This window comes from Balaenoptera borealis, assembly GCF_965194805.1.
Source record: "Balaenoptera borealis genome assembly, chromosome: 12".
Lineage (NCBI taxonomy): Eukaryota > Metazoa > Chordata > Mammalia > Artiodactyla > Balaenopteridae > Balaenoptera > Balaenoptera borealis.
In genome coordinates, this window is record NC_138869.1 from 43,094,659 (window position 1) to 43,113,380 (window position 18,722).

At 45.2% G+C, this 18,722-nt stretch overlaps 2 protein-coding genes and 1 pseudogene across 5 annotated transcripts in view; 2 read left to right on the forward strand and 1 right to left on the reverse strand.

Annotated features, from left to right (window-relative positions):
• The window catches only part of RHOA (ras homolog family member A), a 53,902-nt gene extending 37,459 nt beyond the window's left edge, over positions 1 to 16,443 (forward strand). For 2 of the 3 annotated variants that reach the window (XM_082348048.1, XM_082348049.1), the window contains 5 exons: positions 3,730 to 3,814; positions 5,361 to 5,518; positions 9,788 to 9,908; positions 13,817 to 13,947; positions 15,184 to 16,443. In XM_082348048.1, the coding sequence (XP_082204174.1) occupies positions 5,363 to 5,518; positions 9,788 to 9,908; positions 13,817 to 13,947; positions 15,184 to 15,357 (582 nt within the window). In that variant the 5' untranslated portion in view covers positions 3,730 to 3,814; positions 5,361 to 5,362 and the 3' untranslated portion in view covers positions 15,358 to 16,443. The remainder of the gene's footprint in view (positions 1 to 3,729; positions 3,815 to 5,360; positions 5,519 to 9,787; positions 9,909 to 13,816; positions 13,948 to 15,183) is intronic. The other variant, XM_082348047.1, reaches the window with a different exon arrangement.
• LOC309608326 (NADH dehydrogenase [ubiquinone] 1 beta subcomplex subunit 8, mitochondrial pseudogene) lies at positions 3,827 to 5,354 on the reverse strand (annotated as a pseudogene). Its single transcript has one exon. The product of its transcript is annotated as an NADH dehydrogenase [ubiquinone] 1 beta subcomplex subunit 8, mitochondrial pseudogene (transcript).
• Positions 16,444 to 17,473: 1,030 nt separating the features above from the next.
• GPX1 (glutathione peroxidase 1) lies at positions 17,474 to 18,722 on the forward strand. The gene is made up of 2 exons (XM_082348040.1): positions 17,474 to 17,880; positions 18,158 to 18,722. The coding sequence occupies exons 1-2, from the start codon at positions 17,524 to 17,526 to the stop codon at positions 18,515 to 18,517; spliced, it is 717 nt and encodes a 238-aa protein (XP_082204166.1). The 5' UTR covers positions 17,474 to 17,523; the 3' UTR covers positions 18,518 to 18,722.

Consider the following 18,722-nt stretch of genomic DNA (forward strand, 5'->3'; position numbering starts at 1 on the left):
GGTCCTGGTTCCTTGACTTTGGGCATAAACCAGTACCAAGTTAGGCCTGAGGAGATGGGTAAAGTATATAAAGTCTTGGCATGAATTTGAGAGCATGAGAAAAAGTAGAAAATGGTTTGTGAATCCTTTCAAGATGTTAGCAGTCAGACTGAACATAGAGGAAGGACTTTTAAAGAGGTAAATTCATTAGTGTCTATGCCCTGGATTATTTCATAGGAGACTGAAAATGAGGTAATCTATCTCTCCTTTCTCATTAAAAAAATTTTTTTTGTTTTGTTTTTGGATTTACTTAATACCTACTACATGTCCACTAAGGTACTGAACCACATAGGGCTGCAAAGAAATTTAAGATACGTCATTTGCTCTGAGGTGACTTGCAGTCTGGTTGGAAGACAAAACACAAGTGAACCAAGTATAGGGCCTTGAAGTGGGTCCCATATTTATTAGGAATCCAAAGCAAAAATTGAGGGAGGGATACAGAAGCTGAATGGATGGCCAGAGTGCTGAACTATAACTTAAAGGGCTGGTCTCTATACGGTACTGTCTGATTGCGTGGTCCTGTTGTTTAAAGAATTGTATTGAGCACATTTTCCCTTTATGTATATGCTAATTATTGTGCTTTCATTATTAGTATTATCCATAATCCTCAATTTGCTTTTTTGCAGAAAATAAAAAGTCTTTAAAAATTACTAGATAATATTGTGGGTTGGTTAAAATTTCATAATATCTGTGTATATTCTTAGCCAGGCACATATTGACTGCAGTATACTGCAGATGTTCTGAGAACTCACAAATGATGGCAACGTCAGCCCTTCCCATTATGGAACCTTACGCTTATGAGTTTATGTGTATTTAATTTGTGTGTGTGTGTGTGTGTATTTAATTTTAAAGCTAAATTTCTTATGTTTTCTAGACTAAAAAATTTAGTTTCTAATGCTTCCTTCATGTACCCCAATGGATTGTCTCACCCACTCCAGTTTGAGAAACATTCCCTTCAGACAACATGATTTTGTCAGTGAGTATGTATTGTTGAGGATTAGTTTGACTATAGGTAATGGGGACCTGAAAAATACTACCTTAAACAAGACAGTTATTTTTCCTTCACATAAAAGAAGTGTGGAAGTAGGCAGTTGGGCTGAGATGGTGGCTCTCAAGATATCTGGGACCTAGGCTCCTTCTACCCTTTATTCCTCCAACTCCAGGGTGTGGCACTCATCTTCATATTCTAGGACGACTTTTTCTAAACAGCCCTGACTCCAGATTTAAGCAGCAGGAAGGAGGAAGGGGGTGAGAAGGGCATGAGACTTCAACTTTAAGGAAGACTTCCTGGAAGTCCCACAAAATACTGATTACATTTCAGGGTCTAGAACTTTGTACATGGCCATACCTAATATAAGGGAAGCTAAGAAATGTAGTCTTTTAGCTGGGCAACAAAGTACACAACTAAAAATTGGAGTGCTGTTCTAAGAGGTAATGGTGGGAATTGGGGTTGACCACTAGTCTGTGCCAAATGGAGGGAGTCTTCATGCTTTGCTTTGCTTTTCTTTTCTTTTTTATTAACAGCTTTATTAAATATCCACATACCTTACAATTCACCCATTTAAAGTGTACAGTTCAGTTGTATATAGAATATTCATGGAGTTGTGCAATCATCTGAGAATGATTTTGGAAAAATTTCATCACCCTATAAAGAAACTCCTCTATTCCCTTGGTAGTCATTCCCTATTCCTCCCTCCTCCAACTCCCTTCCCCTGGCAATCACCAGTCTACTTTCTATCTCTGCATTTGCCCATTCTGGACATTTCATATAAATGGAATTACACAATACGTGGTTCTTTGTAGCTAGCTTCTTTCACAAATTGTAATGTTTTCAAGGTTCATCCATGTTGTAGCATGTATTAGTATTCCCCCCACACACACTTTATTGCTGAATAATATTCCATTGTGTAGATAAACCACATTTTATCCATTCATCAGTTGTTAGACATTTGGTTTGTTTCTACTTTTTGATGATGATGAATAATGCTGCTGTGAACATTCATGTAAAGTTTTTGTGTGGACACATGTTTCCATTTCTCTTGGAGTAGAATTGCTGGGTCATAGATCTAGTCGGATCCTTTGCTCATTTTTTAAAATTAATTAATTAATTTATTTCTGCATTGGGTCTTCGTTGCTGCGTGCAGGCTTTCTCTAGTTGCATCAAGCTGCTCTTCATTGTGGTGCGTGGGCTTCTCATTGCAGTGGCTTCTCTTGTTCCGAAGCATGGGCTCTAGGCACGCGGGCTTCAGTAGTTGTGACGTACGGGCTTAGTTGCTCTGAGGCACGTGGGATCTTCCTGGACCAGGGCTTGAACCCGTGTCCCTTGCATTGGCAGGCAGATTCGTAACCAGTGTGCCACCAGGAAAGTCCCCTTTGCCCATTTTTAAATTGGATTGTTTGTCTAGTTATTATTGAGTTGTAGGAGTTCTTTATATATTCTGGGTCCAAATCAACCTTGACTGCAACGAGAGACCCTGAGAGCCAGACTACCAACCTAATAAGCTGCTTTTTTTGTTGTTCAGTTGTAAGAGTTTTTTATGTATTCTAGATACAAGTCCCTTATCAGATATGTTATTTGCAAACATTGCTCCTATTCTGTGGGTTGTCTTCTCATTTTATTGATGCTATCTCTTTAACCACAAAAGTTTAAAAAAATTTTATGAAGTCCAATTTATCTTTTTTCTTTGGTTCCTGGTGATGGATATATTTGTGAATATACTATCCACAGGATATTGTGATAAATATATTATTCACAATAACCAAAAGGTGGAAGCAACCCAAGTGTCAGCAGATGAATGAATAAATAAGATGTGGTATATACATATTGATACAATGGAATATTATTCCATCTTAAAGGAAATTCTTACACATGCTACAAAGTGAAGAAACCTCGAAGACATTATGCTTAGTGAAATAAGCCAGTCACAAGAGGACAAATACTGTATGATTCCACTTACAAGAGGTAGCTAGAGTAGTAAAATTCATAGAGGCAGAAAGTAGAATGGTGGTTGCCAGAGGGGAGGTAGGGGAAATGGGGAGTTATTGTTTAATGAATATAGACCTTAGGTTTTGGAAGGTGAAAAAAGTTCTGGAAATGGATGGTGGTGATGGTTGCACAACAGTGTTGAATGTAAGTAATGCCACCAAAGTTATTAAGATTTGTTTAAGTGGTAGATTTTATGTATATTTTACTGTGTTTTTTTTCTTTCTTTTTTTTTGTCTGCGTTGGGTCTTGCTGCACGCGGGCTTTCTCTAGTTGAGGTGAGCGGGGCTACTCTTCGTTGCGGTGCCTGGGCTTCTCATTGCGGTGGCTTCCCTTTGCTGCAGAGCACAGGTGGGCTCTAGGCGCGCGGGCTTCAGTAGTTGTGGCACGCCGGCTCAGTAGTTGTGGCTCGCGGGCTCTAGAGTGCAGGCTCAGTAGTTGTGGCACATGGGCTTACTTGCTCTGCAGCATGTGGGATCTTCCCGGACCAGGGCTTGAACCCATGTACCCTGCATTGGCAGGCAGGTTCTTAACCACTGCACCACCAGGGAAGCCCTACTGTGTTTTTTGTTGTTGTTGCTGGTTAATTAAAAAATGTCTCTTGTGGTTTTAGCTCTTAGAGTTGGGTCTGTAATCCATCTTGAGTTAATTCTGTATATGATGTGAGGTAGAGTTCTAATTTTCTTCTTTTGTATATATCTATTCAGTTGTCTCAGCACCATTTGTTGAAAAGGCTGTTTTTCCTCTGTTGGATTGTCTTGGCATCCTCGTTGAAAATTGTTTGACCCTAAGGTGAGGGATTATTTCTGGATTCTCACTTCTACTCTATTGATCTATACATGTCTTTTTTTTTTTTTTTTTTTTTTTTACCACAGCACTAAGTTTTATTAGGTACTTCATTAAGGTAAAATCTCTAGGATTAAAGGAGTCAGCTAGGGGGCACAAAGCCCATGAAGCCTCCTCAGATCTCATAGTGAAACACCGACTTAGGTTCTTTGTTGGGATTGCCACCTCGTTCCAGATACAGATTGTTGTAAGGATACTGCTTTGGCCCCACAGGCTGGTAGGTGGGGTAAGTCTCCCTTACCCAAAACATGAACAGCATGAAGGCCACGAAGCTGAAGAGGTGCTTACACATAAGATTCCAAGAAACAGGAGTGGGGGACATGTCTACACGGTTCCTGATATACATGTCTAGGTCCCAGTGCATCGGTTCACCCCAGTTCAACCGCAGGTCTGGGTCGTCCCAGTCATACCATGGATCCCTCTCCTGCTGTGAGTGGTCAGGGAGCTTCAGGTAGTAACCATACCTGTCCGTGCACCCATCGGCACCACGTTTCGGGCTGCCCTTTGCAGCCATCGGACTCCCAGGACCCCCGCCCTGGCTGCTGCCATCTTCACCTTCCTGTTTCACCCCGCACATGCACAAAGACCTATATGTCTGTCTTTATGACAGTGCAACACTGTCTTGATCCCTGTACCTTTATAGTAAGTTTTGAAATCAGGAAGTGTAAGTCCTGCAACTTTGCTCTTCATTTTTATGATTGTTTTGGCCATTCTGGGTCCATTGAATTTCCATGTGCATTTTCTGATCAGTTCAATTTCTGCAAAGAAGCCAGCTGGGATTTTGATAGGGATTGTGTTGAATCTGTAGATTAATTTGGGAGGATATTGCCATTTAACAATATTGTCTTTTAGTCCATAGACATGAATGTCTTTCCATTTATTTAGATCTTTAATTTCTCTCAACATTGTTTTTTTAAGTTTTCAAGAGTATGTTTTGTACTTCTTTTGTTAAATTTATTCTTATCTTGTTCTTTTTGATGCTATTGCAAGTGAAATTGTTTTCTTAATTTCATTTTCAGTTTGTTCATTGCTAGGGAATAGAAATACAATTGATTTTTGTATGTTGATCTTGTACCCTGCAACCTTGCTGAATTTATTAGTTCTAATAGTTTTTTAGTGGATTCCTTAGGATTTCCCATATATAAGATTATGTCATCTGCAAATTAAGATAATTTTACTTCTTCTTTTCCAATCTGGATGTCTTTTATGTTGTCTTTTGACTAATTTCTAGAACCTCCTTAGAAGTGGCAAGAGTGGGTTTTCTTGTCTTGTTCCTGATCTTGGGGGAAAGCTTTCAATATGTTCACCATTAAGTATAATGTTGGTTATGGGTTTTTGGTATGACTTTTTGGTGCCAAATGGAAAGGTGTACTAGCATTTTATATTTTGGTGTGCTACTAGAAGCATGTGCTCCATGGTCAGAAAAGTGTGTGCTATAGACTGAAGCTATTACAGCTTCTTGTGCATTCTAGACAACACTTTTATGTTTCAGCAATGGCTGCCATCCGGAAGAAACTGGTGATTGTTGGAGATGGAGCCTGTGGCAAGACTTGCTTGCTCATTGTCTTTAGCAAGGACCAGTTCCCAGAGGTGTATGTACCTACGGTGTTTGAGAACTATGTGGCAGATATTGAAGTGGACGGAAAGCAGGTGAGTATACTTTTCATAACAACTGGTACTGTTTTGCATGTTAGGCTATTCATAGAGCCTGGAGAGAATTAGGCCTTTTTGTCTCTTCAGTACGCAATATAACAATAACAAAAATGTTAGAATGAGAAATCCATTCTCATCCTGCCTTTTAGCTCAGTTTTGTTCATTTTTAACTTACCATCTAGACTTTGTCCACATTCATATGTATTTCACATGGGGAAGCCTTAGAACATGTGTTCTTTCCAGCTTTATTTATATTTGAAATTTAGTTTGTTGCCAAATGGATCATACTAAAATGAACCTCTTTGTATGGATGGACTTTTTTTTCTGTCATAGTATTTCATTAAGTGCTGAAGTTTGAGATTACTAGGTCAACGGGTCCTTATTGATTATGCTTCTAAAGGGTTGTACTGATCTATACCACCAGCAGTGTGACATTTAAACAACATCGGCACATTTAATTTTTTTAATGTTTTTTTTATTTTAACATAAACAGGCTGCTACATTTGCTTCAATTACCTGTCACTGGTGGTGAGGACAGTGTTTCCTCCTGTCTGCCCTGAAAGCCCACCAGCAAGACTGGAGCAAAGCTCTTCTGGAATTAGATTTTTTTTTCCTCTTCTGCTCCCTTTTGTTGTCAAAATAATATTTTATCCAGATTCCTATACATCTTTTGAAGAGGAATGAAATTCTCATTGCAGATGGGTTAGCTGAAAAGAAAACTAGAACAAGGGGCTCTTTTCCAACACGCTCAGTCCTCTTAAGGCATTCAGTCACATGTCTCATGCTGCTAGCACCTAATTTATTGGCTTCCACAATTCTGTCTCCTTTCTTCCTTCTCATATTCTTGCTTTACCTGCTATCCCTTTCTGTCCCAGTATTACCTAGCCTCATTTTGTGGGACTGTGCATGGAAAGCACATTAGGCCAGCTGCTTAGAATTCTAGGGTCCCTCATAGGGTATCTTGATACTTCTATTGCCATGAGTAAGCTGCCTAATCTTTGAGCCACTTTCATTTGTAAAGTGGTTTAAGCTATTTTACGGCTGACATCGGGGGTCTATGAAGTGACTGAAGGCATTTGGAAGCACCAAAGCACTTGACAAGTTGGGCTGAACAAGAGCGTACTCAGAACCGTCTTTTATAGTTTATCCAGTTACCGTGTGGGCCACAACGATTGCTCTCATGCCATTAGGAACCCCAAGGCACCCTTCTTGTCAAGAATGGATGAAAAAAACACATGAATTCCAGCGTAACAGAACTTTGTCTGGGTCCTTCCCTGCAGGTGGCCCATCAGTACAGTGTTGCCAATTCAACTTTCAGTCAGTTCTCTGCATGATGATACAGGGTTTCTGTGGGCCTGATAGGAAGATTGGTTTTGTGTAGAGACAGGGCCCAATTGTGACAAGCTGGGTGAAAATGTGTTGAGATCTTTGGGCCTGCTGTCACATAACAGCCCTCTCATCTAATTTAGATTGCCATGCATCATACACAGAAAGACCCAGTGGCTTGAGGAAAACAGGATTAGGTTGGTATTTTCATAGCACATTTCTCAAAAGCCTACTTGAATGTATATTGCTGGTTTTATCTTCTCATTCAGAGAATGACAGCTGTTGGTTGCTATGTGTCTGTGACCATCAGTTGGGAGAGTCTTTTCCACCTGTGGCAGTATATATGTTTTGGGGGTAGTAATGACTCTTCTGTCGTCTTTGAAACATCATCTGTGCCTTGGTGTCTTGGAATGACCAGGATCTTACCTTTAAGAAATTTAGGGACTTTGGGACTTCCTTGGTGGTCCAGTGGTTAAGACTCCACGCTCCCAGTGCAGGGGGCCCAGGTTGGATCCCTAGTCAGGGAACTAGATCCCGCATGCCACAACTAAAAGATCCTACGTGCCGCAACTAAAAGATCCTACGTGCCGCAACTAAAAGATCCTACGTGCCCCAACGAAGATCTTGCACGTGGCAACAAAGAATCCGCGTGCCACGACTAAGACCCAGCACAGCCAAATAAACAAACGAATAAATAACTTTTTAAGAAATAAAAAGAAATTTAGGGATTTATAAACCTTGAGACCTGGTGCAGCCAAATAAATAAATAAATAAATATATTTTAAAGAGGAAATTTAGGGGCTTCCCTGGTGGCGCAGTGGTTGAGAATCTGCCTGCCAGTGCAGGAGACACGGGTTCGAGCCCTGGTCTGGGAAGATCCCACATGCCGCGGAGCAACTGGGCCCGTGAGCCACAATTACTGAGCCTGCGCGTCTGGAGCCTGTGCTCCGCAACAAGAGAGGCCGCGATAGTGAGAGGCCCGCACACCGTGATGAAGAGTGGCCCCCGCTTGCCACAACTAGAGAAAGCCCTCGCACAGAAACGAAGACCCAACACAGCCATAAATAAATTAATTAATTAATTTAAAAAAAGAAAAGGAAAATTAGGAACTTTGACTTATAAACCTTGAGGAATGGTCTATGAATATCTTTCTTGCTCTGCCAACCTTGAACATGCCTGACGCTGGCAAAATAGAGGAGCCCTTCACCCAGGGAGAGAAACCCTGAAAGAAAGGTACTTGATCTGGAAGAGGGTATCACAGTCTAGCTACCTACCTTAGAGCAAGTCGGTAGCCCCAGGATGGGAGAGGGCGCCTCCTGCAAATGTTCTCATAAAAGTATGCACTAACAGAGCCTAGGGAACCATCCAAAATTCTAGGTGATCATGGTCCAAGAAATAGGCCTACCAAAAATAGGCCCATTCTGACATGAGACAGTCCTGACACCCTGAAATCATTTATCAGGAGACAATCAGAGTTGGCTGTTGTGTCTGACTGAATACCCATGAGGTGTGGAGGAGCCAGAGGAGTGGGATTTGGCAGAGATTGAATGCACTGTACCATCCTGAGATCAGACCAGCTGTGAGGATTGGGCATCAGTATGTCACAGATTCCTATACCAAGCTGATGGTATGTGTGCGTGACAGAGGCGCAATGGGACATGTGGAAGTTGTGAGTGACACATCCTGGGGCAGAGGTTCAAGGTGGAAGAGATAATTAGCCATCAACTTTAAGGTAGGAATAATATTTAGAAACTCTGAAATATGGGCTCTGAAGATGTTAGGAATAGAAGGCTGTCCTAGGCATTGGAGGGAGAACTCCTTGGGCCCCAAAGGGCTCCTGAGCAAAGGGTGTTAAAAATCCACTGTGACTGTAAGAAGAAGTGACAGGGCTGACTGCAGTGCTGGACAGTGTGGAAGCGGGGCTATGTCCAGAGCCCAGACATCAGTTTGCCCTCCTACCACTGGAAAGTGAGTAGGTTCCCAGGTGTGAAAGGAGTACCCTCCTACCTATGTGATGCTTTCATTCAGCCATTCAGACATTTTTTTGAGCAGTAAAGGCAGAGCCATAGGCCTTTCTTGTCAGCTCAGACCTTGCCTAACACCCAGGATGGTGTCTTTTCTTACCAATCAACTCAAATACAGTCTTGTTTCCACGTTTCCACATTGGAGCAGAATGATGAGACAAAGTAAGGAAATGGTTGAGTGAGAGTGTATTAGGAAAAGTTACTTGTTCTGGTTTTTCCCTCTCTTGCCTTGTATACCTAGTAGAATGTTGTTTACAGTTGATTTCCCCTCTTGTTCATTCACTTTCTTTCCTATGTAGAATGCTATTTGTAATTAAGTACTTATAAGCTACAGAGTTTTTTGTTTGTTTGTTTGTTTATTTGGTTGCATTGGGTCTTCGTTGCTGTGCACGGGCTTTCTCTAGTTGTGTCGAGCGGGCGCTACTCTTCGTTGCGGTGCGCGGGCTTCTCGTTGCAGAGCACGGGCTCTAGGCACGCAGGCTTCAGTAGTTGTGGCTCACGGGCTCTAGTGCGCAGGCTCAGTAGTTGCAGCACATGGGCTCAGCTGCTCCACGGCATGTGGGATCTTCCCAGACCAGGGATCGAACCTGTGTCCCCCTGCATTGGCAGGTGGATTCTTAACCACTGTGCCACCAGAGAAGTCCCTACAAAGTTATTTTTGACTTGACATTTTGAATTAGGTACTTTATTCAATTCTAGCATCTGTTTATAAAATTTGCAATTTTGAGAAATTTCAACCTAAAATAATTTAAATACCCCTTCCCATCTTCAGGCTTGATTCTAATAAAAGTGAACACTCCTGTATTTTACTATTTTGGACAGTCTATCATTTGAAGGTACTGTGTTAAGTGTCACTTCTTCTGAAAGTAAGTGGTGGGATTAACCTGCACTCTTATGTTTATTTTTCCTGTCATAGGTAGAGTTGGCTTTGTGGGACACAGCTGGGCAGGAAGATTATGATCGCTTGAGGCCTCTCTCCTACCCGGATACTGATGTTATACTGATGTGTTTCTCCATTGACAGCCCTGATAGTTTAGGTGAGTAGCCCTGCAGCCTGATGTTTGTCACTGCCTGTGTGCCTGGCCGACCTTTGGTTTCTCAGGTCCTTTCTGGGCATCAAGTGACTGAAAAGCAGACATGAGTTTCAGAGAAAGAATCATCAGTGGCCAGAGTCCTAGAGCTTTGGGACTGTAGAGCCTGAGCCCTGAGTCCCTTTTCAGCCTAGGTCTCCCATGACTGCCATGTCCACCTTGTAAAGTAGGTGGGTTCCGAATACAAAGCTATTTTTTGTCTTTTTTTGGTTGTGGGGGGGCGGTGGTGCTGCACTGCACAGCTTGCCCCGACCAGGGCATTGAACCCGCGCCCTCAGCAGTGAAAGCGTGGAGTCCTAACCACTGGACCACCAGGGCATTCCCCAAAGCTATTTTTTGGACTAAGATTTGGGGAAGGTTTTTTTTGGGTGTCCACACCTTTTTTCAGTACTTGATATTGAGCCTGCTGCTTCCCAAAATCTAGACCGACTGATGACTTGGTGATTCCTGGTAATGTTTTTAAGCCCTATTTAGCCGTTTTATAAAGCGTCTTAGCTAATAGAGACTTGAACCTGACCATTCCACTAGCTCCATTGGCCACGTGTGCTTTCCTTCAAAAAAAGAGGGAATGATGCTGACCTCACACTTTGCAAAACAAGGCAGCAAGGCCTGAAACAGAACGTGCTTTCGGTTTGTACTGAAGATGACGAAATGTCTTGCTTGGTGCTGCAGTGCTGTTTTTACAGGGCAGCATGTGGGCCAAGGAGATTATCATTAACACAGATGACTGTTGAGGACCTGCTGGTGGCCTGGGCTGTTGCTGGGGAGTTACGGTTAGAGTGACCCTTTCTGTGTCATGCTTGTACTCACTTTAATGACAGTACTGGGGGAGGTGCTCTGAGACTTTGAACCACTTGCTCAAGGTCATGCAGCCCAAGGAGCCAAGCTGAGATTGAGCCCCCTGTGCAATATCTCCCAAAACTGAGACAGAGTGGGTGCTCTCTGCTCTTGTTTCACTTTGGTTCGTTTTTAACAGTTGTGTTCTAGTTTTGGTTTTCAAATTAATCTGCCTTCCTTTGGAGGGACTGTTAGAAGCCCCTAGAGGCTGAGCTTTAGAGAGAAAATGGAGCCATGTGACACCTTCCCCTCAGACACACACATCATGGACTTAGCCTAAATCCTATAGGAATGAGGAGGATTGTGTGCCCTTTGCCACCTCATCCAAGGTATAATCCTTTAGGGACAAAAGTACCTTCAGAGCAAAAAAGTTACTCTTCTTCAGTCTCACATTTTCTTTTAAGACTGTGTCTGCTGGTCTCGAAGGAAGTCTGCAGCTTTTGACCTCTGTTTGTTTACTATGACTTGTTTTTTGCTATCCTCTCCCCCAGAGGGCAGGTCCTAGGGAGGAGAGCAGAGGTAGAAAGTAAAGAGGCAAAGAGAGATTGATCTCCCTCTCTGAAATACAAACATACCTAGAGAGACTGCTGGTCACCACAGTAGTATGATAGGTAGGTAGCGCCCCTTTGCTGAGCTGACTGAATTAGCTTGGTTTTGCCAAGGGCCTTTTAAAAGTTCTCTTATCTTGGCTAGGGAGTAGGAGAGAAGTCCACCGGTAGTTTGCCCCAGTAAAATGTGTCTTGGGAACTCAAACGTCTATATCAAGAAACTGAAAAGCTAATGTGAACCTAATGCTGGACTTCGTTTTTACCTGGTTGGATGTTAGACCATGGCCCTGAGTCTAGGTGTAGGATAACAAGTTTGATCAGCAATCAGAATGTTGGTGTGCAGGTTTCAGCCCTGTTGCTGGCCAACCCTGTGACAGTAGTTTACTTTTTGGAACCTCTGCTGTCTCACTGGCAGTTGGTCTAGAGTCTAGATTCTAGTTGAGGCCTGGGGTCAACAAACTTATGTAAAAGGCCAAGTAGTAAATATTTTAGGCTTTGTTGGCCATGTGTTCTCTGTTGCACCTCCTGAACTTTGCCACAACTACTCAACTCTGCTGTTGTAGCACAACAGAGCTTGGCTCTGTTGCAGTAAAACTTCACGTATAAAAGTAGACTCTGGGCAAAATTTCATTTGCTTGATCTAGATAAGGATTCCTTTTCTCTGGCTTTATGGAATTCCCAATGGCCCCTAAAGCACCCCAGTGTAAATCCATGTAAAGTGATGTGTCCTGCTATCAGATTACTTTGGAGGTGGGAGCAGTCATAGGCGATTGCCATCACTGAATTAAAAAGTAAAAAATTAAGTTTTAAAATCATTTATGAAAAGTGAAGATAAGACAGAGGCAATTCTTTTCAGTTTATATGTCCTGAATTCCAGGGGGTGGGGGGGACTTTTGGAGTAATAATTTTATATATTCAGCAAATAATTATTGAGCGCCTGCTTATGGAACCTATATTCTAGATGAAGGGAGACAGAAGAGCAAAAACCACAGTAAATCTGATAGCAAGAAATGTTACAAATAACATTCATAGAGGTGGATATGGAATAGGCCGTGGTAGTATGCTGTTTTAGAAGATGACCATAGGATGGTCAGCAACCTCACTGAAAAGGAAACCTCTGAGCAGAGACCTGAAGTAGGTGAGGGAGGCCAACACAGATAGCCAACAAAAGAGTTTCCCAGGCAGAAGGAAGGAGTCCAGTGTAGCTGTAGCAGAGGGAGTGGAGCGAGGGTTGCAGAGCCATGTGGTTAATGGTGTGGACCTCTCCTTTCATCATGAGTGAGATGGGAGCTCTTGGATGGTTTGAACAAAGGAGTGATGTGATCTCACCTTCTCTTTAAAGTGATCACTGTTGCACCTGAACTGAAAACTGACCACAGGGTGCAGAGATAAGAGCAAGATTCAGTACTGAGGCTGTTTGGCTTCACTGTTAGATATGCTGGCCCTTGTCTCTTTATTGCTCTGCACTTCTCTGGGAACCCCTTTGTTCTAGAATAAGGCTTTGAGTTTTAAGTTGTCACATTAGTGATTGACTCTAGCCGCTATAGCAAAGGAGGAAGGAAGCAGACAAGTGTCTGTCTTATGTGCTGAAGAGTGGAGCGTTGAATTATGAGTTTTCCTGACCTTATTCATGTAGCTTCTGTACCTTCTAGCCAGAAGGCAGAGCATCTTTTATATTCTAACTCCTGCCTTTTGGTCTTGAAGTCAGAGAGTGAACAGTTTACTCCTAAAATATAGTGTTATATTACAATCAGTACCATTTGAATGATCATCATACTAAGTATTCTGTACGCATTGACTTAAAATAGCCTCATGTAAGGTATTACTGTTACCCCATTTTATAGTGTCATCCCTGACACTGAGATGCTCAAGGTGGTGGGTGTGTGAGGTTGAACCCAGGGCACTTGTCCACCATGGTGTACGTAGAACCTTTCTAAATTACTACAGTATTGGCAAGAAGCTACAGCTGGTTATTACTCATTTTCAAAAGCCACTCAAGCCATTTGAAATACCAGTAACCCAAGGGTAGGTCATGCTGAGGGCCCATGAGTAAGGTGTAGAGAAAACATGTGAACCCTGAGCCAGCTATAGCCCCAGAATGGGGACTCCTTCTGTAAGCTGTGGTCAGAATCATCTGCCAGCAGTGACATGGATGGCTGGTGGGGAGCCTTCCTTCTTGGGGCAGGTGGCACCATTGTGGAGTCATCCTTTGCTCCTCCAGAGCCTTTACCTGGTGCCACCTCCAGAGGAGCTGAGCTCCTTGGTGGGACTGAGAAAAGCTGGTGATTCTGTGCTTAAGAGAAGGGGGGTTAGATTTTACCTTTTTCATGGTTTTGAAACTAGTGAAATTCCATTAAATGTCCGGCATATTTCTCAAGAAGTTTTTTTGCAATTTAACTAGGGTTTTTGGAGATTCTTCAAGATAGAATTGTATGTATCCCCAAATTATGTGCATTTTGCTTCTTTCAGAAAACATCCCAGAAAAATGGACTCCAGAAGTCAAGCATTTCTGTCCCAACGTGCCCATCATCCTGGTTGGGAACAAGAAGGATCTTCGAAATGATGAGCACACAAGGCGGGAGCTAGCCAAGATGAAGCAGGTATGGTCTAGGGCAGGGCTCTGTCTTCCTGTAGCATTCTTAAACTCGGGGCCTGGGTTCGAGGTTCAGGGAACCCAGCAGAAACCCTCAAAGGCCAGGCTGTTTCAGAGAAAGTCCCAGAAGCCTCTCTCTGTCCATCTGGCCCTCACTGACTCGGGCCTGCACAGAGGGGGTCCCTAAAACTCCCTAGTCCTGTAAGATGGAACCTCTCTTGTGAGGTAGTGCTGTGCCCCGAAGATTGCCTGCCTGAGAAAGGACCATCACAGCAGTAGTCAGTGCTTCAGATTCAGGAACTTTATCAGGCTCTTGATTGCCCTCTCCAGTTATTACTTTCGTATATGTGAGGCTAAAGATAAATTGGTGGCAACTGAAGGATCAGGAAATCCTGATGGCAGGGAGTCCAAACAGAGAGCCCTAATGCCTTTATAAAAGTGATGGTGGGGGCTTCCCTGGTGGCGCAGTGGTTGAGAATCTGCCTGCCAGTGCAGGGGACACGGGTTCGAGCCCTGGTCTGGGAAGATCCCACGTGCCGCGGAGCAGCTGAGCCCGTGAGCCACGACTACTGAGCCTGCGCGTCTGGAGCCTGTGCTCCACAACAAGAGAGGCCACGATAGTGAGAGGCCCGCGCACCGCGATGAAGAGTGGCCCCCGCTTGCCACAACTAGAGAAAGCCCTCGCACAGAAACGAAGACCCAACACAGCCAAAAATAAATTAATAATAATAAAATTAAAAAAAAAAAAGTTTAAAAGTGATGGTGGAGGTGACATCTTGGCTTCTGAGAAGCCAGATGGCCCAATGATAGGACTTCCCCACTGCAGGAGTGCCTTGAGGTCTTTTGCGGGGGTTCTCCTCCTGAGGTTTCTCTGTCTGAATGTGAAGGTCAGGATCTATTTCCTTCCCTGAGCATTCAATCCTCTGTGAAGCTAACTACAGGAAGACCCAAGGGCTTACCCTGGATCAACAGCTTGAGTAATTTGCCCTTGATTCCCTCAACCCTCTAGGGCTTCTCTGGCCTCTCCTTTTCTCTCTACTTCCCAGAGAAGAGCGTGTTTGACAGGGATTTTTTATATATTGGAGGTGGGGGTCACCCCATATGAGTGTCGTAAGACAGAACTCAAATCTGGGAGTTCGGCAGCTTTTTAAAAGCAGTCTTTTAGCTGAATTTGAATATTCTACACCTACTTACTATATGTATGTAACGCTGTTAACTAAAAGTGCTCTCTTCTCTTTGCTAGGAGCCAGTAAAACCGGAAGAAGGCAGAGATATGGCAAACAGGATTGGTGCTTTTGGGTACATGGAGTGTTCAGCAAAGACCAAAGATGGAGTGAGGGAGGTTTTTGAAATGGCCACGAGAGCTGCTCTGCAAGCCAGACGTGGGAAGAAAAAATCTGGGTGCCTTGTCTTGTGAAACCCTGCTGCAAGCACGGCCCTCATGCGGTTAATTTTGAAGTGCTGTTTATTAATCTTAGTGTATGATTACTGGCCTTTTTCATTTATCTATAATTTACCTAAGATTACAAATCAGAAGTCATCTTGCTACCAGTATTTAGAAGCCAACCATGATTATTAATGATGTCCAACCCACCTGACCCACCAGGGTCCTTCTGACACTGCTCTAACAGCCCTCCTCTGCACTCCCACCTGACACACTAGGCGCTAATTCAAGGGATTTCCTAACTTCTTGCTTCTTTCTAGAAAGAGAAACAGTTGGTAACTTTTGTGAATTAGGCTGTAACTACTTTATAACTAACATGTCCGCCTCTCATCTTTCAGCTGCCAAGGTACTCTGGTGAGTCACCACTTCAGAGCTTTACTCATTTTAACAGATTTCATTGGCATAGCTCTGGGTGGCAATCCAGTTTTTTGAAAATGTGCTCAGCCAGAAAGGCCCAAGTTCACGCAGCTGTGGCAAAGTTACAGTTCTGTGGTTTCATGTTAGTTACCTTATAGTTACTGTGTAATTAGTGCCGCTTAATGTATGTTACCAAAAATAAATATATCTACCCCAGACTAGATGTAGTATTTTTTGTATAATTGGATTTCCTAATACTGATATTTGTCATCCTCACAGAAAGTGTATTGGTTTTTTTAAAAAAAAGAAAGTGTATTTGAAAATAAAGTCAGATGGAAAATTCATTTTTTAAATTCCCGTTTTGTCAGTTTCTCTGAAAAAAGATGGCCATGTCTCCCCTTTTCGGCCCCACATATTCCAGTACCCCCTTCCCCAGAGCTGGGCTAAGTAAATAGGAATTTGGTTTTATGCCTGAGGCACTTAGATACTTCAGAAGGTGGCATAACCTGTCTCACCTGGACGGCAGGGTCTGGCTCTAGTTCACAGTGCTCTTTTTTCTCACTGTATCCAGGTTCCCTCCCAGAGGAGCCACCAGTTCTCTTGGATGGCCCACAGTTTCTCTGTCCTCTCCAGCTGACTAAACTTTTTTTCTGTACCAGTTAATTTTTCCAACTACTAATAGAATAAAGGCAGTTTTCTAAACTTCCTGTATCCTGGTGTTTGTGTTGGCTCTCTCCAGGGCTGGGAATGGAGGATGAATTCTGCCTAGCTCACCTTGGAAGGTTCCTTCAGGGGGCAAAGTACCGGCTTGCCCACCCCTACCCCAAAGCTGGCACTAACCTGGCTCCTCCCAAAGAGGTGGAAATGATTATCTTGTGTCACATTCAAGTTCAGAGTGGGGTGGGGTAGGGAATGCAGCCGACTGAGGGGTACTCCAAGCAGTCATTCTTCTGGACAAATCTTAGTGTGATATTTTCCTCTTCTTACTACCTGTCCATTTTCAGTGTCTTTTACTTCCTCGCCTGAGCTCCAGATGAAGTTGAGGATGGTCTGAAATCGACTGAGTCCCCTTGGCCCTGCATGCTTTTGGTCTCCCCTCCAGGGGTCTGGAGCAGGGCCTGAGCAGTGACCCCAGAAAACCTGTGTAAGGGTCGTGCCACACTGGGGGTGTAAAAGTAGGAGAGAAACCAGAGGCCAGGAGGAGAACACAGTCTAGGACAGCCCCAGAATGCAAGGAAATAGGTTAGAAAGAGCTGGCTGCCCGCCCCCTTTCTCCCCAGCATCGCCCACCCTCCTCCAACTTAACCTTCCTAGAACCAGGAAGTGTCAACACAGAGGACTTGCCTTAGCAGCTGCTGCTAACTGCACCATCATCACAAGTCATAACTCCCTCTGCACCTGACAATAGGGCACGTTCCCGGGGAGCAGTAATATGGCATAGGCTGGGAGGGCTGTGTGGCCACAGGCAGCGAACGATTCTGTTGCTGGCGAGTCTCCCCGTGCCGGGCCCCAATCCCTGAAGAACCATTGAGAAAGAATCCGGAGCCCTCTTCGGCCTGGGCTCTGGGCTGGATAATCCGGGCTATTGCCACAGTGCCGGCGCTGCGCTCCCTGGGCGGGACCAAATGCGTCCGCGCCTCGGCACGGTCTGGGCGGTGTCCGCATCCGGCCCGACCGCACCCTCCAGCCTCGCGGGACCACAGCAGTAGGACAGAGGCCGGATGAGGCGGGACCGAGCGGGGGAGGGGCGGGTAGGAGCGGCCGGAAAAGTGCCCGAGCCACATGACCCCGGTCGCCCGCCTGTTAAAAGGAGGCGCTTCCCGGACCCCCTGTTCGTCTAGTCCGCGGCTCTCTCCTGTCTTTTTGGGCACCCACACCATGTGCGCCGCTCAGCGCTCGGCGGCCGCCCTGGCGGCAGCGGCCCCGCGCTCGGTGTACGCCTTCTCTGCGCGCCCGCTGGCCGGTGGGGAGCCCGTGAACTTGGGGTCCCTGCGGGGCAAGGTGCTGCTCATTGAGAACGTGGCGTCGCTCTGAGGCACAACTGTCCGGGACTACACCCAGATGAATGACCTGCAGCGGCGCCTCGGGCCCCGGGGTCTGGTCGTGCTCGGCTTCCCGTGCAACCAGTTTGGGCATCAGGTGCGCCGGGCCGGGCGGAGCGGGGGTGGGCGTGCGACCGGGATTAGGAGCGCCGGCGGACGACCCGCCGGGCCCAGCAGCCGCGCGCCCTGGGGGCGGAGAGGCGGCCCACGGGCTCGCTTCCCTCCGGCGCTCATCCCGGCTGGGGTTGAGGTCCACCCTGGGGTTGTGCAAGAGAGGCACAGTCTAGTGACTCATGGAGAAACTTCATGTTTGCAGTTAGAAGGCTTCCCTTCCCCTCGCAGCCCCGGGTCCCAGCTGCTCTCCCCTCCCGCAGGAAAATGCCAAGAACGAGGAGATCCTGAATTGCCTCAAGTACGTACGACCAGGCGGCGGGTTCGAGCCCAACTTCATGCTCTTCGAGAAGTGCGAGGTGAATGGCGAGAAGGCCCATCCGCTCTTCGCCTTCCTTCGGGAGGCTCTGCCCACGCCCAGTGACGACGCCACTGCCCTCATGACAGACCCCAAGTTCATCACCTGGTCTCCGGTGTGCCGCAACGACGTTGCCTGGAACTTCGAGAAGTTCCTGGTGGGCCCAGACGGTGTTCCCGTACGCAGGTACAGCCGCCGCTTTCTGACCATCGACATCGAGCCTGATATCGAAGCCCTGCTGTCCCAGGGGCCCAGCTGTGCCTAGGGTGCCCCTCCTACCCTTGCTGCTTGGCAGTCACAGCGTTGCCCTCTGGGGATTTTATCCATGAAGGTGTTTCCTCTAAACCTGCATGGAGGAATGCCAGATGTTCAGGAAAATCCCCGGAGATGGGCACTGGTCCTGTCCATCCCAGCCTCCCCTTTCCCAGACCACAGCTTTCTCATTAATAAAGTGCTGAGTGTGAGCAGAA